General features: G+C 38.2%; 1 protein-coding gene and 1 long non-coding RNA gene across 3 annotated transcripts; one reads left to right on the top strand and one right to left on the bottom strand.

The window, feature by feature from the left end:
• The first annotated feature begins 402 nt into the window (after positions 1-402).
• synpo2b (synaptopodin 2b) lies at positions 403-17604 on the top strand. 2 transcript variants are annotated; one of them, XM_051893700.1, is made up of 3 exons: positions 403-573; positions 6919-8975; positions 11943-17604. In XM_051893700.1, exons 2-3 carry the CDS (start codon positions 7242-7244, stop codon positions 12426-12428), a joined length of 2220 nt encoding a protein of 739 aa, XP_051749660.1. In that variant the 5' UTR covers positions 403-573; positions 6919-7241; the 3' UTR covers positions 12429-17604. The 2 variants fall into 2 exon arrangements, with proteins under 2 accessions (XP_051749660.1, XP_051749670.1); XM_051893710.1 differs by lacking the exon at positions 403-573 and adding an exon at positions 1544-1610.
• LOC127512671 (uncharacterized) lies at positions 3650-4798 on the bottom strand. Its single transcript, XR_007930240.1, has 2 exons — positions 4690-4798; positions 3650-4037 (listed from the first exon to the last, which is right to left on the bottom strand). It is a non-coding gene; the product is annotated as an uncharacterized LOC127512671 (long non-coding RNA).
• Positions 17605-18396: the final 792 nt, after the last annotated feature.

Below are 18396 nucleotides of genomic sequence, written 5' to 3'. Positions count from 1 at the left end.
CATTTATATTTTATATTCCATGTTTTTACTATGTCCATGTGTGTGCTGTCTGTACTACAACAGAAGAAATTCACAGATCCATTGTGGAGAAACAGAAAGTGTTAACAACATCAAGAGCCCCACCATGCAAGTGTACATCTCTCTGGTCACTTAACTGAAGGTTCTGTGAGCGTGTTTTGACTAACATTGACACCAGGTCTAAAACCCTCTTCAGGATGAGAGAGCAACTCCCTATTCCCACACTGAAGAGACTGATATGGACCCTTCTCAAAATACCTGCCTCCCCATATCTGAACATGACAACAGAGTCAAGTGGACTACAGCTCTTCTACCACATGTTCTCACTAGAACCCAGAGAACTTGAAGCAGGAACTTTTTGATTCCTTGTAAACCGAAGAAGAAAAAAAAGGCTGAAGAAGAGGAGGAGACGGAAGAGGAGGAGGAGGGAGAGGTGTGGGACCTCGTGTATGTCAAGTGGAATTCAAGTCCAGGGTGCTGAGCAGGCAGAGTAGAGGGGCACTGGCTCCTTGACGGAACCAACCAGACTCAGCAGACACCAAGCAAGACAGGCACGTAAGACAAACCTTCTCCAAATATGTCCTTCGTGGTTGTCTTTGTCTATATCTGTCTGTTTTTCTTTTTCTTCACGTCTCCACTGATGGTCATTATTCTACTGTCATCTAATGTTATTTAATGAAAGAAATTTTAAATAAACTGTAATTTAATGCATTATTACTGTACCTTTCATAACTCTAATATGGTAAATATAATTATAACAATATAAAATATAAATTATATAATTTTTTTTTTTTTTTGAAATTTGATCATTTGGCTGGTTTGTAAGGTAAATGCTTGCATGAGCATGTCTTGACTGTTAGAGTGCATGTACAGAAATAACCAACCAATACTGGAATAGGGTTTTCACACTGGCCTTCCCTTGCTTTACTAGGAATGTATACTCTGATTATGCTGATATTCTATAAACTTACATAAATTTCCTCACAGACTGAAACACTCAAGGATTGTTAGGTTTTGCTGTTGGATGCAGATAGCTGTCTGATATGCAATTAGAAGCAACAAGTGCATAAAGTAATTTTTATATCGGTTTTGATTTTTCTCTTAAATTTCTCATCATTTGTCAATACTGTACATGGTTTAGGATGGATGAGGCAAGCCATATGCCAAACCAGCATTTGAGAGCTTCTTAAATAATAGTTCAATAGTGCAGTAGTCCTCAAGCCACTGGTTTGATAGGCACCAGCATGTGTCAGTAGAGATTTGTCATATGATCCCTTGGTGAGGAGCCCTGACTCCATTAAATGGTGGACCCCCCCATCCCCCCACCCCCCCTCTCTCACTTGTTCTTTTACTTGCTTACTCTTTCCCTTCATAGTACTGCCACCCCACCACAGTGTTAGCACTGACACAGTTTGCACAGATAACCACTTTAGCCAAGGGGTTTTATGACCTCTTGCAATGTTTGTTCACCTAAAAAAGCTCTCCGTAAGTCAGGGTGCTTCAGACTTAGCTGACTGTTAGAAAGCTCAATGTCAGCATTAGAAAATTGTTTTTTTACAAAGTCGTGAAGATAGATTGCCTGGATTTATAGTGTAAGTGTTTGCTTATTTTCTCTGGTACAACTTGAGGCATTCCCTCATACTTTTTTCTTATTTAAAGTTGTATTAATGCAGTCAGAATTGTTTTGATGAAAATGTGTCTGATTAATTTTAATTACTGAATTATTTATTTTTTAATAATAATAATAATAAAAATGGTTAGACCTAAAGTTTAAATGAGTTTCAACTAACCCAGCTAACAATGTTCTACTGAGGCTTGTGTGATATAGAGAGCTAATAGACAATAAAAGACCTCACTTTAAATGTTCTACCTAAAAGGGCATGATACAATATTGAAATTGCTTAATAATACATTAAATTATTAATACTTTTAAATAATAGTTGGTGCCTAAACACAGATATTAACCATGGTAATTACATATGAGATGACCTATGCAAATTTCAAGGTGCACTATGGCCATGTACACACTGTAAAATTTCAGGAGTGACAACTGCATTTAACCCTCATGTGCTGTTCGATTTCTGGGTACAACCTTGCTGGTGCGGGTCAAATTGACCCTAATTGGATTCAATACTATGGAAAAACACATACAATCAGGTTGAAATAATTAACTTTCAATGTCAATACTTATCACACATTACAAAGAATAAATTTCTGAATTTATGATTTATAAAAATGTTTTTAACCACTATTTTTAAGACTGCCCCTCCCCCCAGCTGTGGGACATTTGCGATTACACATTTATAACTATAATATCTTAGTCTAAACCTAAAGTAATCTTGACAAACCACATAACATTTTAAAGCTTTCAGACTCTAGTTTTCATATTTGGTGACTGATTTTCAAAAGAAGTGACAGAGCAATAGAGAAATAGCGATAGATTCTCCATTTGTGATGCGGTGCCAAACTATAACACTCCCTGGTTCATTCCTTGTTTTTTTTTTTTGTTTTTTTTGGGAGGTTTTTAGAGGTTGAATTCAAATCAGATATTAACATTACTGCCCAAACTACTTCTGAATAGGATGTTTACTTCATAAATATTATGAAAATTATGGAAATATATGGTTCAGCTCACTCAAACCATATATGGAATTCAAAGAGACCTTTTATGGTCACCAGTGGAGCCTGGATGTCATCTAATGGAAAAGTTTGGTGCTACGTATGGAAGCCCGTTTCCGCCACTAAATAAAAAAAATAAAAACAGTAATTGCGACTTTTTATCTCAGAATTCAGACTTTTTTTCTCACAATTGCGAGTTATAAAGTCAGAATTGCTTGATATAAACTCGCAATTGCGTAATATAAAGTCAGAATTCTGAGATATAAACTCGCAATTGTGATATAAAGTCACAATTCTGACTTTTTTTCAAGTTTATATCTCACAATTGCGTGAAACTTTTTTTTCTCAAAAAGTCAGAACTCTGAGATAAAAAGACGCAATTACTATTTTTTTTTTTTTTTTTTGATTTAGTGGCGAAAACGGGCTTCCATAGCTACGCCCAAAAAATCTTACTGAAAGTTTTTTTTTTTGAGATATCAACCTAAAATTTGGCACAGAACTTGTTCAGATATTTAGCTTTGATTTTCTTGAAATTTTAGAGTTCAACATGTTTTGTAAAATATATATTTTATATAAAATTTAAAAAATATATATTTCTGAGATAAAAAGTCACAATTACTGCTTTTATTTTTTTATTTAGTGGCGGAAACGTGCTTCCATAGCTACGCCCCAAAAAATCTTACTGAAAACTCTTTTTTTGAGATTTCAACTTCAGATATTTAGCTTTGATTTTCTTGAAATTTTAGAGTTCAACATGTTTTATAAAATATATATTTTATATAAAATTTAAAAAAATTATATTTTTATATTTTAAAGTTTCATAAACTTAAACTTCTATAACTTTTTTAAACTTTACTTTTGCAACTTTTTTTTTACTTCTACAATAATCTGTGAAGTGTTTCCTTAAAAAAACTTAAGTCTGTGCTCTGAAGTATTCAAGAGCAACTTTTTTTTAACAATTGAAGTCGGAAAAATCATTTTTATGTTTATGCTCAAAAAGTGGGACAGACAGTTAACAGGTAAAAACTTTTTATTTTCACAAACTTTGAAGTGACACACTTCCAACCTGCGCTCGGCACTTCAGGACTTGAGCTGAAGAACTCTGACATACAACAAAGAAATTGGGAGAAACCAGGCTCAGTCGCTGATTATGATTCAGGCAGCTTTCATAAGTCCGATTGGGATCGTGACAGTCAAAGTATTTATTCCAGTTCCATCTAGTTGAGGATCGTATTCATCACGCCGGTATGGGACGGTTTGTTGAGGATCTGTGCCAGTGACTGTCGTGTCGATGAGGCCTTCACAGGGGATGGTCTAGTTGACACAATCTCTGCTGATGTTGCACAAACAGGAGAGGCGGAGACTTCTGGTGGCACATATATTGTTTTATTGCTGAAACACTGTAAAAACACATAAACAGCAAGGAATTAGTTATCTTTCAGCTGTGTTTCAGTGACTGGCAGTGTGACTTCTTCATATATAAATGAAGCTCTCTTTCAATAAACTCACTTTGCACAATCTTCTGGCAATACATCAAAAGAAAATGAGAATATAATGCTGTATACTGTCTGTAACGCATTAACATTTTCATTACATCAATAAACATACACAAACGGTGTATAAGCACTTTGTTTCCTTTTCAGTAGGCTATATTTATCTCTGTGTGCTCTGTTGTAAACTCTCTGTATCAGCAATTTAGTTGTCCCTAACCCATGACAGAATTACAGAACACAACCGTAATAATAAACAAATATCAATCAACTCTCTTTTATAACAACATTGAGCGCACTGCAATTATATTCTCTGACAACATTAAGCACTCTATTATGTCGTAATGCCTCGCACGGCCTCTACCAGCGCAGCGGAGTCGGCCGCTTCCCAGCCGCGATTGCTCAATCTCTCGCGCGGGCGCCGCCAGCCGCACCTCAACCGCTGGTGCGGCGATGCGGCTACATTTATCGATTTAATATACAAGTTCATCAAACTAACACATAGAACTAACGTATAAACATTTTATAAACACAAACTGTGATGCCACATCACTCATCTTACCTGTAAAAACACATAAACAGCAAGGAATTAGCTATCTTTCAACTGTATTTCAGTGACTGGCAGTGTGACTTCTTCATATATAAATGAAGCTCCCTGTCCTGCGGCTCACGATCACCCTCTAGCGTCACCCGCCAGCGTCTACAGGTCTAAGTGATGTTCAAGTTGGCATCATTGCACAGTACTATATACAAATACATATACATATATTTAACACAAGAACCATCATATTTAACAAATGATAACTAATAATATTAATGATAAACAATACATACATGACTACTTGAGTATATATCACTACACTAACACTTTAGAGCTGCGTTGTCGTTGTGTCTAGGCGCACGTCCTCGATCTCACCTGGATCCGGCCCGGATCCGGCTGACTACGGTAAACCTCGGGATAAACAGAGAGACTAATATTAGCATAGATGCCATTCTTCTTCTGATGTAACGAGTACATCTGGTGTTATAGGAGGTGTTCCCGGTTTCGGCTGACCTAATTTATGCAGCGTAACAATCCTTTAACGGATTTGAAAACATCAATTGATAATGTGTTATGTGTATGCCAGGGTAAAGAGATGTCTTTTTAGTCTAGATTTAAACTGACAGAGTGTGTCTGCTTCCTGAACAATGCTAGGAAGATTGTTCCAGAGTTTAGGTGCCCAATAGGAGAAGGATCTACCACCTGCGGTTGATTTGGATATTCTAGGTATTATCAGCTGGCCTGAATTCTGAGATTGCAATAGACATGAAGGACTATAATGTGTTTAGAGCTCACTCAGGTACTGGGGAGCTAAACCATTTAGTGCTTTGTAAGTAATTAGCAAGATTTTAAAATCTATACGATGTTTAACAGGGAGCCAATGCAGTGTTGACAGAACCGGGCTAATATGGTCATACTTCCTGGTTCTAGTAAGAACTCTAGCTGCTGCATTTTGTACGAGCTGTAGTTTGTTTATCAAATGAGCAGGGCAACCACTCAGTAGAGCATTACAGTAATCTAGCTTTGAGGTCATGAACGCATGAACTAACTGTTCCACATTTGTCATTGAGAGCATATGTTGTAGTTTAGATATATTTTTAAGATGGAAGAATGCAGTTTTACAAATGCTAGAAATGTGGCTTTCAAATGAAAGATTGGTATCAAAGAGCACACCCAGGTTCCTAACTGACGACGAAGACTTAACAGAGCAGCCATCAAGTGTTAGACAGTATTCTAGGTTATTACGTGCAGAGGTTTTTGGTCCAATAATTAGAATCTCTGTTTTTTCTGAATTTAGTAGTAGGAAATTACTGGTCATCCAATTTTTTATATAAGCTATGCATTCCGTTAATTTTAATGAGTGTAAAATACAGTAGAGAATCCCCTAAATTATTGTTTTGTGTGTTAGAGTTGAACTCATTCTCGAAATTGCTATGATTGACACTGTGGTAACCATAGCAATGTTCTAGCATCTCGCATGTTTGGCATCCATTATTTTTGACCAAAGCAATATTAAAGTGACCAACTACTTGATATGCTCGATGGTTTTAACTAAACCACTGTCAACTGAGTCATCTTGTTTTGTTTGAAGGTTGCTTCACAGTGCATGTTCTTGAAGTGTTGCCATGTCCACTTTAAGTGGCGCTTATTAAGCTTCTTTGGGCTTTGTTGATTGGGCATGGCTCATATGGATATCCAGTTTATAGAGTTAATAAAGTAGGCAAGTGCAGGTCACAATATTTTGATATTTGTATCTAAGTTTAGGGCTTGATCTTATTTGTTGTTGTTTTTTTCTAGCAATATCTGGCAACATAATGAGTCAAGAAGTGCCTTGTTTTATCTGATTTCTTGCACCATCCATACAGAAAAGAGACACAACTCTGATACACATTTAAATACATCATTAACAACTAGTTGTTCAGTTTGGTTCTGTACACACTGCAAATAATTTTTGTAAATGCGGTTGTCACTACCTGAATTTTTCGGGAGTTAATTTGGTTGTAGAATGTGGTTGTCACTCCCGTAAATTACTGAACTCTGTGTGTACAGAACAGGAACTACTAAAAGGTTCCTGTGTTTGTGGCCACAAAAGGTGTGTGTTTGTGACCTACGAGACCATGCTGCATCATGTTGTCCCAAATGCATTAATGTACGAATTTCTAAATAATTCCTGTATTGTGCTGTGTATTTCCCTTTTTCATAATTTTCCTGCTATTTTTTTATTTCCTTGTCCTGAATTTTCTTTCACAGGACTAAGACGGAGTGAGGTACGGTCAGTGAAACAGCTGAAAAAACCCAGCTCTACAAATAAACATAACGCTTTGCTTTTCACTGCTGAAAACAAGGGTGTGTTGATGTTCAAGAAGTGTCCAGAAAGGGTCAGAAGGTTCACGCTGGTTAGCTACGCTGGTACAGCTTCTAGATGACAGATTTCAGGATGAGAATGAGATTGTACACTACAAAGTAAGTCAGGACTTCAGATTGCCACGCCCTTCAAAAATTGCTCAGAACTAAGGTTCTGTTTTGAGCTACATCTGAATTTTTAAGCACAGGCTGAGTATAACTTGGAAACAATGGAGCATCTTCCACAGACAAAAGGCAAGGGAGTCTTAATGTTTGCCAAGAGGCGTCAAAGGATGGATGAGCTTTCTGTGGAACAAGAGGAAATGAAAAGAAAAGGCATACCAGTGGATGCAATTGTGGAACCAGTAGGTGAAATTGTAAAGCATCCTCCACAAGAAGAAAGTACACAAGCCCCACAAGATGTCTATGAAAGACAACAACAGCAGTATCAAGAGCAGCCAGTTCAGCAACAGATGTTGCTACAGTCAGCAAATGGTATGAATGGTCTGGATCCATACCAAGGTTTGGCTGTTCCCAGACCCCTTGTTCCCAACAGAACTGCTAAGCCCTTCCTTGGTGGTCATAATCAAGGCAAAAAAACTTTTTCACCAGTCAGAGGTGTCTCAAGCCCAACACCTAAGAAACCTGAAAACATATTCAAAGTTACTGTTCCGGTAAACACCACCCCACAGGTTTGGTCCCCCACATCAGACATCATTGCTTCACGTGATGAACGTATTGCTATACCTGCAATTAAAACAGGGATTCTGCCAGAAACTAAAAGGAGAGGAGCAAGCAAGACAGACTTGAAAGAAATGCCCCTGCTTCAAAAGAAAGGAGATCAGAAGTCCTTAACAGAGTCATTTCCAGAAGAGGACTTTCTCAGTCTTGGTGCTGAAGCATGCAATTTCATGCAAGCTCCAACAATCAAGCAGAAAAACCCTCCACCTGTCCTACCCAAACCTGTTATCAACCCAGCTCGCCCTCCCTGGGCTGCAGAGGGCCATGCCATCTCTAGGAGTCCCCTTGCAGCATCAAGCTCAGTTCCAGTTATGGGGCATGCCCAGGTGCAGGCAATACCCCAACCAAACCCACCAAAGCTACAGCCTGCAGGAAGAGCCCGGCCCTTATTGTCAACTCAGCCAATATCACAGCAGGCATCACCTGCTTGGGTTCCATCCCACTCACCAGATCTGCATCAATCAGCCTGGACTCCACAACCACATCAGGCCCAACATAAATCAGATTCACTCCATGCTGGTCCTTCCCAGTCTAAAACATCATGGATTAGGTCACAAAAGGACGGTAACTCTGTTGCTTCCTGTCCACCCCAACACCTGGGCACATACGTTCATACATCTAAGGCTCCATCAGCTTCTCCTAAAGGGTATTCATCAGATGCAGGTGCTTCTGAGGGGCTGAACCTTAAAGGAAAAGGAGCTGAACTGTTTGCTCGGAGACAGTCCCGTATGGAAAAATTTGTGGTGGACGATGAGACTGTGCGAGCCAACAAGGCCAGATCCTCATCGCCAACACTTTCAATGCCAAGCACTTGGAAATACTCTTCTAATGTCCGTGCCCCACCTCCAGTGTCCTACAATCCTATTTTGTCCCCCTTTTATCCCCTTGCAGCAGTTAAACAACCCCCTCCTGCAACTAGTCCAAAGATAAAGCCTAAAACAAACAAAGAGAAGATGAATCCACCACCCAAACATCTCAATGTTCTGGACGTCATGAAACATCAGCCTTACCAACTGAATTCCTCGCTTTTTACCTACAATTCCACTCTAGAGGCTAAGGAAACAGTTTCCCCTAAAGAGTCTAAGCAAACTTCTAATCAAACCCCTACCAGTTTTCAGACCCAGTCCGTCACTCATGAGGCATCTACAACATTCTCTCCATCCCCAAATAGTTTTTCCAAAAGTACACAGCCAGTTCTAAAGCCATCTAAAGCCACTGGAGAGGTAAATGTTCCATACCCATTTGTCCGTCAGTCTACATCAAATGAGGCAACCATTGTTCCACAACAATTAGATGGGAAACAGCGATCCATGTATGATGGCTCCAGAAACACCTCCAATGCTCCTAGTAGGACTGGGGGCAATGTTTTTGTAGGGTCTTCTTTACCCATGAATAATGAATATGCTTCACGATGTTCATTACCAGTGGCTCCAAGACCAAAGTTTTCAGCCAAAAAGTCAAACACTGGCAAGCAATGGAAACCAGTAATTTTGCAACGTTAGGTCATGACATGCTTTTTATATTATATTTTAATGTTTCTTGAGATTCACTTTTAATGTTAGTAAAGTGTTTTGCACAAAAAAGTATAGTATGCAAAACATTTTTTTTTTTGTTGGCAGATTCAAAAAATTCTGTTTTTGCAGTTAGGAGAAATTTTTGTGGTCCTCATGTCATGACCCTTTTAATGATGCTTCCTAGATCAATACGCAAGATAGGAATTTCATACATTATAGAACAGTTCTACAATTTATAGCATAAATTGATTTGATTAGTTTCACAATTTTATTGTGATATGTTTCAATTACAATTTCAGTTACAATTTATTTTTATCTGTCTTTTGTAGATAAACATTTTCTATTTCTTGTGTAAAGCAACACATCACATTCACCACATTATGCCAAGTGGGCCTGGGTTATGAAAAAGGAATGTAAACTTCTCATATTTGTGGCCAGGCAAAGCACCAATGAAATAATCAGTGTTAAAAGCATTAGATTCTACATTTTGGCTACAGTATCCTAGATCTCCCCTTGGACTGAGTTTCCTTTGCAATTCTGTCAGAACCCTAATTCATTCTCATTATGTATTTTGTAAATTAATTATTTGTAATGTATTGTATTTAGACACTGTTCAAGTGCAGAAAACAAAGGATGGGTGTACAGAATACTTTTAGCATATTTATTTGTACTAATTCAACTATCATTCTGAACTATGTTACTTCTGTTCTTGTTTCTTCTTTCCCTTGCACGTCTTGATCCTTCCCTTTAATAAATATTTCCATCAGCTCTGTCTCAGCTTTCTGTGCTCTCTATTTCCCCCCCTATATTTCCATATTACTCATGTTCCTCTACCTGCTTTCTTTCTGGTCCTTCAAAGACCAGTCCTTAAATGGAACATCTTCAGTGTAATAAAAATGCACCTTGGGTCAATAAGTACTAAAATTAGTCAACAAATACTAAATTTTAAAAGCACAAAAAACTTTAAACAACATTAAACAACCTTAAATTATGTGATTTTGCATTGGCTTACCATTATTTGAACAGTGTCAACAGGTGTAGTCTTTATTCTGTCAGATTAATTCTGTTCTTCACAAACAGTTGAAATACTATGGGTAGCTTGCAGTGGCTTAGAGACTGTGGTTTTCTTGAAGGGATAGTTCACCCAAAAATGAAAATTTTGTCATCATTTACTCACCCTAATGTTGTTCCAAACCTGTATGAGTTTCTTTCTTCTGTTGAACACAAAAGAAGATATTTTAAAGAATGTTGGTAACCAGATGGTTGACGGTAACCATTGACTTCCATTGTATTTTTTTTTTTTTACTATGGAAGTCAATGACAACCGTTAAATGTTTGATTACCAACAATCTTTAAAATATCTTCTGTTGTGTTCAACAGAAGACATAATCTCGTACAGATTTGGAACAACTTGAGAGTGAGTAAGTGATGAAAACATTTTTGGGTGAACTATCCCTTTAACGCTGCACATAGCTCATTTTAAAAATAGCTGTCGCTCCACCATGTTTGCAACACACAAACCCTAGTAAGACCATTTCTGCTTAGCAATTTGATAGGTCTTAAACCTCTTAACTAGTCAAGTGCCTTTAACCAGAGGTAAGTGCTGAAATATCCCCACCCCCAACTCAATCATCATGTTCTAATGACGACACTAGAGTACAGCAGTTTTGTCTGACAGAGGCAATGTCAGAATTTCTGAGATAATTTGGAGAGTATGTTCAGAGCATACTGTATGACTTGCAGAATTTTCTTTCTCCCATCTTCCTAAACTGAGAGAGTATAAACTTGTAGTTACAGTAAATAGTTATGTAAAATCAAAAATATTTCAGGGTGACTGAATAATAGAAAAAGGAAGAAAAAAAAAATCACAATCACAATATTAGTAATATATACAGTGCTCAGCGTAAATGAGTACACCCCCTTTGAAATGTAACATTTTAAACAATATCTCAATGAATACAAAAACAATTTCCAAAATGTTAACAAGACTAAGTTTAATATAACATCTGTTTAACTTATAACATGAAAGTAAGGCTAATAATATAACTAATGTAATGCAAAAATGAGTACACCCCACAACAAAAACTACTACATCTAGTACTTTGTATTATTATAAAAAGTATTATATGTATTGTATTATATGATTAATGTGTTAAATGTGATTAATTTTAATTTTTAAAATATTTTTAATTATATATAATTAAATTATATACATATTTTAATTATTATATGTCTTTATTAACTAATATTCATATTTGATAATATTTAAAAAATCTTCCTCTTTTCAAAAGTGCAGCCACTCTGAAAAATGTTGTGACAGTATCTAATTATAAAGCATGATGACCACTTATAACCACAGAATTAATCCTGTGGCAACCAAGCCCTGTAGGCAAACAACCCTGACCTCCCCTAACCCAAAATGAGCCCAATGTCTCTAAAGAGCATTTACAGATGGAGTCCAGATGAGGGCAGTCTAAAAGCATGTAATAATTTATTTTTTTGTTTTGTTGTAAAATGTCTTGTGAGAAATCCATAAGTGACAATAGATTCTTCATGTTACAAACTAAATATGTGATGATTTGATAAGGTTCATGAGTCAACTACTGTGACAACTTAAGTATACTGAATTGTTTTACTAGTACTGATAAGTGAATGTCCATCTTTTTTTCACTGTAGGGATTCAGCAGGAGCCGTTCCTTGTCTTTTCCTCAGAGACTGTCCTCTGTGTCTCCCGCTTACCCTGTGTCCACCTCAGGTGTCCATCCAACACGCGAATCACTGAATAGGCAATATTCTTGGGTGGAGCATCCCAAAAAAACACTCTCTTCTATGGAGGCAGTTGCTCAAAGGCCTTTTGTTCTCGATGAGGTCAAAAAGTCTGCTGCTCATAGAAAATCACTACCAGAAACACCAGCAGAATGGAAGCAAAGAGTGTCCTACGAGTTAGTTGATGGCCCACATGAGATGGCGCCTGTAATAGCGGTTACATCCCCTACTAGCAGCTTTTCTTCGGTGCCAAAAGAACCAATTGTATATGGGCCTCCTTTCCGTACCTCACAACTGGTGACCAGCAACAGGTACAGCAGGGGTAGTTCGCTGCCAAGTAATCTCACACTTCACACAAACTATCCACAATCGTATAGAGTCAGTTGGAAACTGTAATCAAAATAGTTTTGTGATTGATCAAATTAAATCATAGAATGGTTATTACAAAAAGGGGCTTTATGAGTTGATATTTGAATTGATTCATTTTGTAATTACAGGAGTTTTAGGAAATTGTTATTCGGTAAAGACAGTTGTTAAGAGGAAAAATATGAAATTTGTTCTTTTGTTCACTACTACACTCTGTATAATATTGGTGTGCAATTACCTTTGAATTACAAATGAAATCGTTTTTGTTGCTGTTGGCAGTGGGCAGAGAAATAAGTGGACAAAACCAAATTTTGTTTTTGTTTTATAATAGTAAGAATCATCATCATCAATACAGGACACAGGTTTTAGTGACTTGCAAAACCTAAATTAAGCAGGATTGTGTGCAGTGAGAACAAATTCATTGTTAGCAGGCAATGTGTGGACCTTACTCAGAGTAAAATCTGATTTGGGTGGGTGTGGAATGAAACTCACAGTAGTGAGAAATATGTTGTCAGTTTAAAGTATGTTGTAGGCCTAGCATTCTAGCAAGTTTCATTTTTTTAATCTAATAGGGTAAGCAATTTCAGAGTGGCTAAATAGCAAGTTAGCTTTGAAAGCATGAGATCCCACCCTCCTTTCTGAACACTCTCCAAAGCCACACCTCCTCTAAAAGTCATGAATGCATAGAGCAGTTTCTGCAAAGAATCACGAGACAAGAGACGGCGTTAAATTAAAGCACATAACTTTACAATAATAATGAATGTAACAACATACAGAGCTCTAAAGTTGTACCACCTGACTGCTGCAGAATTATTTCGGCTTTGATAGTGTTGACATAGAAACGCATAAATTCTAGTCTGAGGACGTGAACATCTCCGGGCAGAACATCAAGGGTTGCCATCTCGTAATTACAGTTACGACATGGCGAGAAAGCAGCATAAGCTCATTGTTTTGGTTAAGAAGGAACTGTAAAATGTGGCTGCTGTTTGTTCACAGCGCCCGGTTACTGTCTGTGTAAAACTCTGCATAGCCTTACGGAATGCGCTCATGATGTGTGATCCTACGCGAAAAGGGTTAGCGGAGGTATGGAAATACACTGCTCAAAAAAAATGGAAGGGAACACTTTTTAATCAGAGAATAGCATCAAGTCAGTTAAACTCCTGGGATATTGATCTGGTCAGTTAAGTAGCAGAGGGGGTTGTTAATCAGTTTCAGCTGCTTTGGTGTTAATGAAATTAACAACAGGTGCACTAGATGGGCAACAATGAGACGACCCCCAAAACAGGAATGGTTTTACAGGTGGAGGCCACTGACATCTTTTTCCCTACTCATCTTTTCTGACTGTTTTTCACTAGCTATGGTCAGTGTCACTACTGGTAGCATGAAGCGAAACCTGGACCCTACAGAGGTTGTACAGGCAGGCCAACTCCTCCAGGATGGCACATCAATACGTGCCATTGCCAGAAGTTTTGCTGTGTCTCCCAGCACAGTCTCAAGAGCATGGAGGAGATTCCAGGAGACAGGCAGTTACTCTAGGAGAGCTGTACAGGGCCGTAGAAGGTCCTTATCACAGAGTATTGTGATGATATTTTTCCCCATTGAGATCTGATAAGTTTTTAAAGTGTTCCTTTAATTTTTTTGAGCAGTGTATATGTTGACAGGCAGGTAGGACATTGTATCATTTCATTCGAACCAAATGCAATGATAGGACGAACATTTCTTTGTCCTGAGACTTCCACAGAGGATATATGTGTTTTAATATTTAGACCACTTCTATTATTCATTGCTATCAGGATGTGAAGAGAGTTTGAACCAGTTTAACAAAAACTGTTTATAAAACAAATTGCCTAAACTACCTTTAATATTATTAAATAACCGAAGTAATTTTAAATTATCTTGTGGCGTATCTTAACTGCTGGACTGGATTATTTGTTAAAAAGCACTCATTACATCATGTACATTACATCTTTTACACTATGAATGAGCACAAAAGGAGTGAAAGTCACTTTTTTTCAGTGGAGTTAATATTATGTTAGATTACTTTAATTTGTACTTAAAGAGGAAATTCTTTTCCACAGTATGTGTGTATGTGTTTTCTGTGAAATATATATCAGATTTTGGCTCGACTTCTGTCTTGTACAATTAATCTATTTAGTTGTGACAAATGCCGTTAGTATGCAACAAAGATTAATCTGAATTACTGAATTATTTAGATCTCACATTGCAAACACAAGTTCATGACAAGCCTTCAAAACAACATTTTAAAATGTTTAAATAAAAGAGTATTCAGACTTTGTTGAAAATTGTGGAAGTGTGGTGATTTCACTGTTATTCTTAACAGTCTTTGATTACTGTATGTCTTTATCTCTGATAGTGAGGCCAGCAGGGGGTGCTCACCCTGTGATCTGTGTGGGTCCTAACACGCTATATAAATGTAACAAATTATAATTATTATTATATATAGTTGAACACGTGTTGAATATTTATAATTATATTTCTGGCTGATTTAGTAAAATAAAAATTTACATAGATGTGAAAGCATGCCAAGCTGCATTGCTGTTTATGGTGTTCACAGACAAAGCTATGAACATCTTAATATGTCAGTTGTAAAAATCAAAACATTTCAAGACATTTAAAGGGTTAGTTCAAAAATGAAAAAAATGTCATCAGTTACTCACTCTCATGTCATTCCAAACCCATAAGACTTTCATTCATCTTCGAAACACAAATGAACATGTTTTAAATGAAATCTCTATGCTGCGTCCCAATTCACCTGTACTATACCCTAAAACTATACTGTTTTTGTGAAGAAAAAGTACATACTTTTGAGTGTGTAGCAGAAGAGTAGGCAAGCTTTGGCACTTATACTTCATCATAATAATCTTTAACGCATGCTCTGTCGCTTAGTTACATGCATCCTGTCACCATTTAAATTGCCCTGTCATCATCTTGTCATCATCATCATCTTGTCACAGTTAAAATCCTCCAACTTCAATTTAATTTAATTTACTACCATTTAGGAGAGAAATATAGTAGCAGGTTGATCTGACAGTATATAATGCATAATAATGCATTTAAAAGTTAATGACCGAATGTATCTTTATAAAAGTTCACAATGCTGTTGCAGATTAAATATAATGTGGATAACACTAAATAAATACATTTTCGTCAGGTTAGATGTTGATTATTAATCACTCAAACCCCTTTATCTAAATTGCTCTACTGCTATGTAATGGGCCCAAGTCTCTGTCCTGGAACCCCGAAGCCACTTCAGCATTCAACCAACTGAAGACAGCCTTCTGTACAGCTCCTATCCTGACTCATCCAGATCCAGAACTCCCCTTCATCGTCGAGGTCGACACCTCCATCACCGGGTAGGAGCTGTACTCTCCCAGCGGCAGGGTGAGCCTCCCAAACTCCATCCATGATGGAGGATAACTATGATATTGGGAATCGAGAACTGCTGGCTATCAAAACTGGCCTTAGAAGAATGGCGTCACTGGCTGAAGGGATCCAAACACCCCTTTGAGGTCATCACTGATCACAGAAATCTTGAATACCTTTGTGAAGCCAAAAGACTTAACACCCGTAAAGCACGCTGGACTCTCTTCTTCACTCGATTCAATTTCACTGTTACATACCGACCTGGTGACAAGAACCAGAGAGCTGATGCCCTTTCACGTCTTCATCGTCTGAAATTGTCTCCACACCTACAGAACCCATACTCCCTCCAGCCATAATTGTCAGTCCTATACAGTGGTCCAGCGATGAACAAATAGCCGAAGCCACGCAGTCTGAGCCAGCTCCGCTGGGAGGTCCTGAGAGGCAGACCGATGTTCCCACTCGTCTTTGTCTGTCCCTCATGGACTGAGTTCACACATTTCTGGGATCTGGACACCCAGGCAGCCAGCAGACCCTCTCGCTAAACACCAACCGTTACTGGTGGCCCGATATTGCCCAGGAGCTCAGTCTGCGCTATTTCAAAAGTCCCACGTCATCTTCCTGAGGGTAAACTGTTGCCACTCCCAGTTCTCAGTCAACCATGGTTGACTTCCTTATTGATTTGCCACCTTCCAACTCACACACAGGCATCCTCGTCATCGATGGAGAGCGAGAGGGTCTCGGACTTAGCTCACATCCACCTATAGAGGGCAGTTCATAGACAAAAGAGTCAGGCCAACACTAGAAGAACAGCGACACCCCAATACCATCCTGGGCAGAAGGTCTGGCTTTCAACCAGGGACATCCATCTACCACCATCCAGAGGCAGATCAACAATGTCACCTACAGGCTAAACCTTCCTCCTTACTCCTCATTACACCTTCTTTCCATGTGTCACTCCTCAAGCCCTTCACTAACCCTCTGATTCCTTCTTCCTCAGGGTCTGGTGCTGATGACATACTTTCTCCTCCTCCAGTGGAACCTGCGGATGAAAACATCTATAAAGTCAACACCATCCTGGACTCCTGACGATGGGGCGGCCTATTCGAATACCTCGTTGACTGGGAGGGGTTCGGGCCGGAGGAAAGATCCTGGATCGCTCGTGACGATATCCTGGACCCAGCACTGCTAGAGGAATTCCATTCCAATCATCCCAATCGCCCCACACCCAGAGCCAGAGGCCCTCCCCGTCGTCATCCGTCACGGTCATTAAGAGCTGCTCCAAATCACCTGACTACTGATCAGCACCACCTGCACTCAATCACCATCACAGTCACTATTTAAACCCATGCGCCTCAGTTCTACCTTGTCTTGTCTCATCATTCTACACCAGGGGTTCCCAAACACGTTCCTGGAGCCTCCCCAACACTGCACATTTTGCATGTCTCCTTTGTCTGACACACCCATTTCAGGTCTTGGAGTCTCAACTAATGAGCTGATGATCTGAATCAGTGTTTGATTGTTGTGTTTGATTAAGGAGACATGGAAAACATGTTTGGGAACCCTGTTCTACACTGAACGCTTACCCGACTACCTACCTGTGGATACTTACCTGTTACAATCCAGTTTCGAACTGTCCAGTCTTCAGTCCTTCTTCCGTCTTCAGCATCAGAGCATCTCCCAGCCATCCAGTTCACCAGTCTTCTCTACACACCATCTGCAAAAGATAAGAACTGTCACTTCACTGCCAGTATCACTATATTGATCTACCACCCAGTTACTCACCTTGTTCTTCCCTGGTGTTTCAATAAACTCTGTTTCGTTATTACCTGTGTTTGCATTCTTCTTTTCTGTGACAGATAATTTTATCAATAAGTTGCTATAATCCACATTAAATGTATTAAAAAATATATATTAAAATATATAGAAATGCTGCTACAAAATGGCCCATTCCATGTTTTGGCGATGATCTATTGGATTTGACCTTTATTTGAATTTCAAACACATGACAATAAAATATATAAACTTTGATGCACTTCTGTTATTTGTGAAGCGGTTTTCTGAAACTTATGTATGGCATAATTAGCTTAATTTGGCTGTTGGAATAATGTAAGTACAATATTTTAAATGGGTCACATATAGGCCTACACATCTTTAATGGTTTTCTGAAAAATATAGGCCTAGGGCTAGGCCTGCACATTTTGGGATATTGCACAAGATGTGAACAAAATCTCTTCAAAATACACTCTCTTCAGGTGGATCATTGAATAATGGACAAAAAGAAATGCACATAAACTGTGATGAAAACATATTTACAGAAAAAACTCCTAGTGAATCTATTAGGAATGTAAGATGTGCATTAAAAAAAGTATGTGACTAATTCATTCATATCTGGATTAATCTGGATTAAAGCATCACATCTGAAACGTTGCTCTGATCATTCTGAAATTTCGTATTCTAAAATTCCAAAGCCAGATTGTACAATCGAATCAAAATTGCAAAGAACAAAACTGTTGAAGAGTCATCTTTTTGACACGCATTTTAACTAGCGCAAAACAGAAGATAATTTGCATCTAGTGCGTTAAATATCTACCGTTTATTTAGCATGTCAACCGTT

This window comes from Ctenopharyngodon idella, chromosome 1, assembly GCF_019924925.1.
Source record: "Ctenopharyngodon idella isolate HZGC_01 chromosome 1, HZGC01, whole genome shotgun sequence".
NCBI classification, from domain to species: domain Eukaryota; kingdom Metazoa; phylum Chordata; class Actinopteri; order Cypriniformes; family Xenocyprididae; genus Ctenopharyngodon; species Ctenopharyngodon idella.
This window is presented reverse-complemented; position numbering and strand designations above follow the sequence as displayed.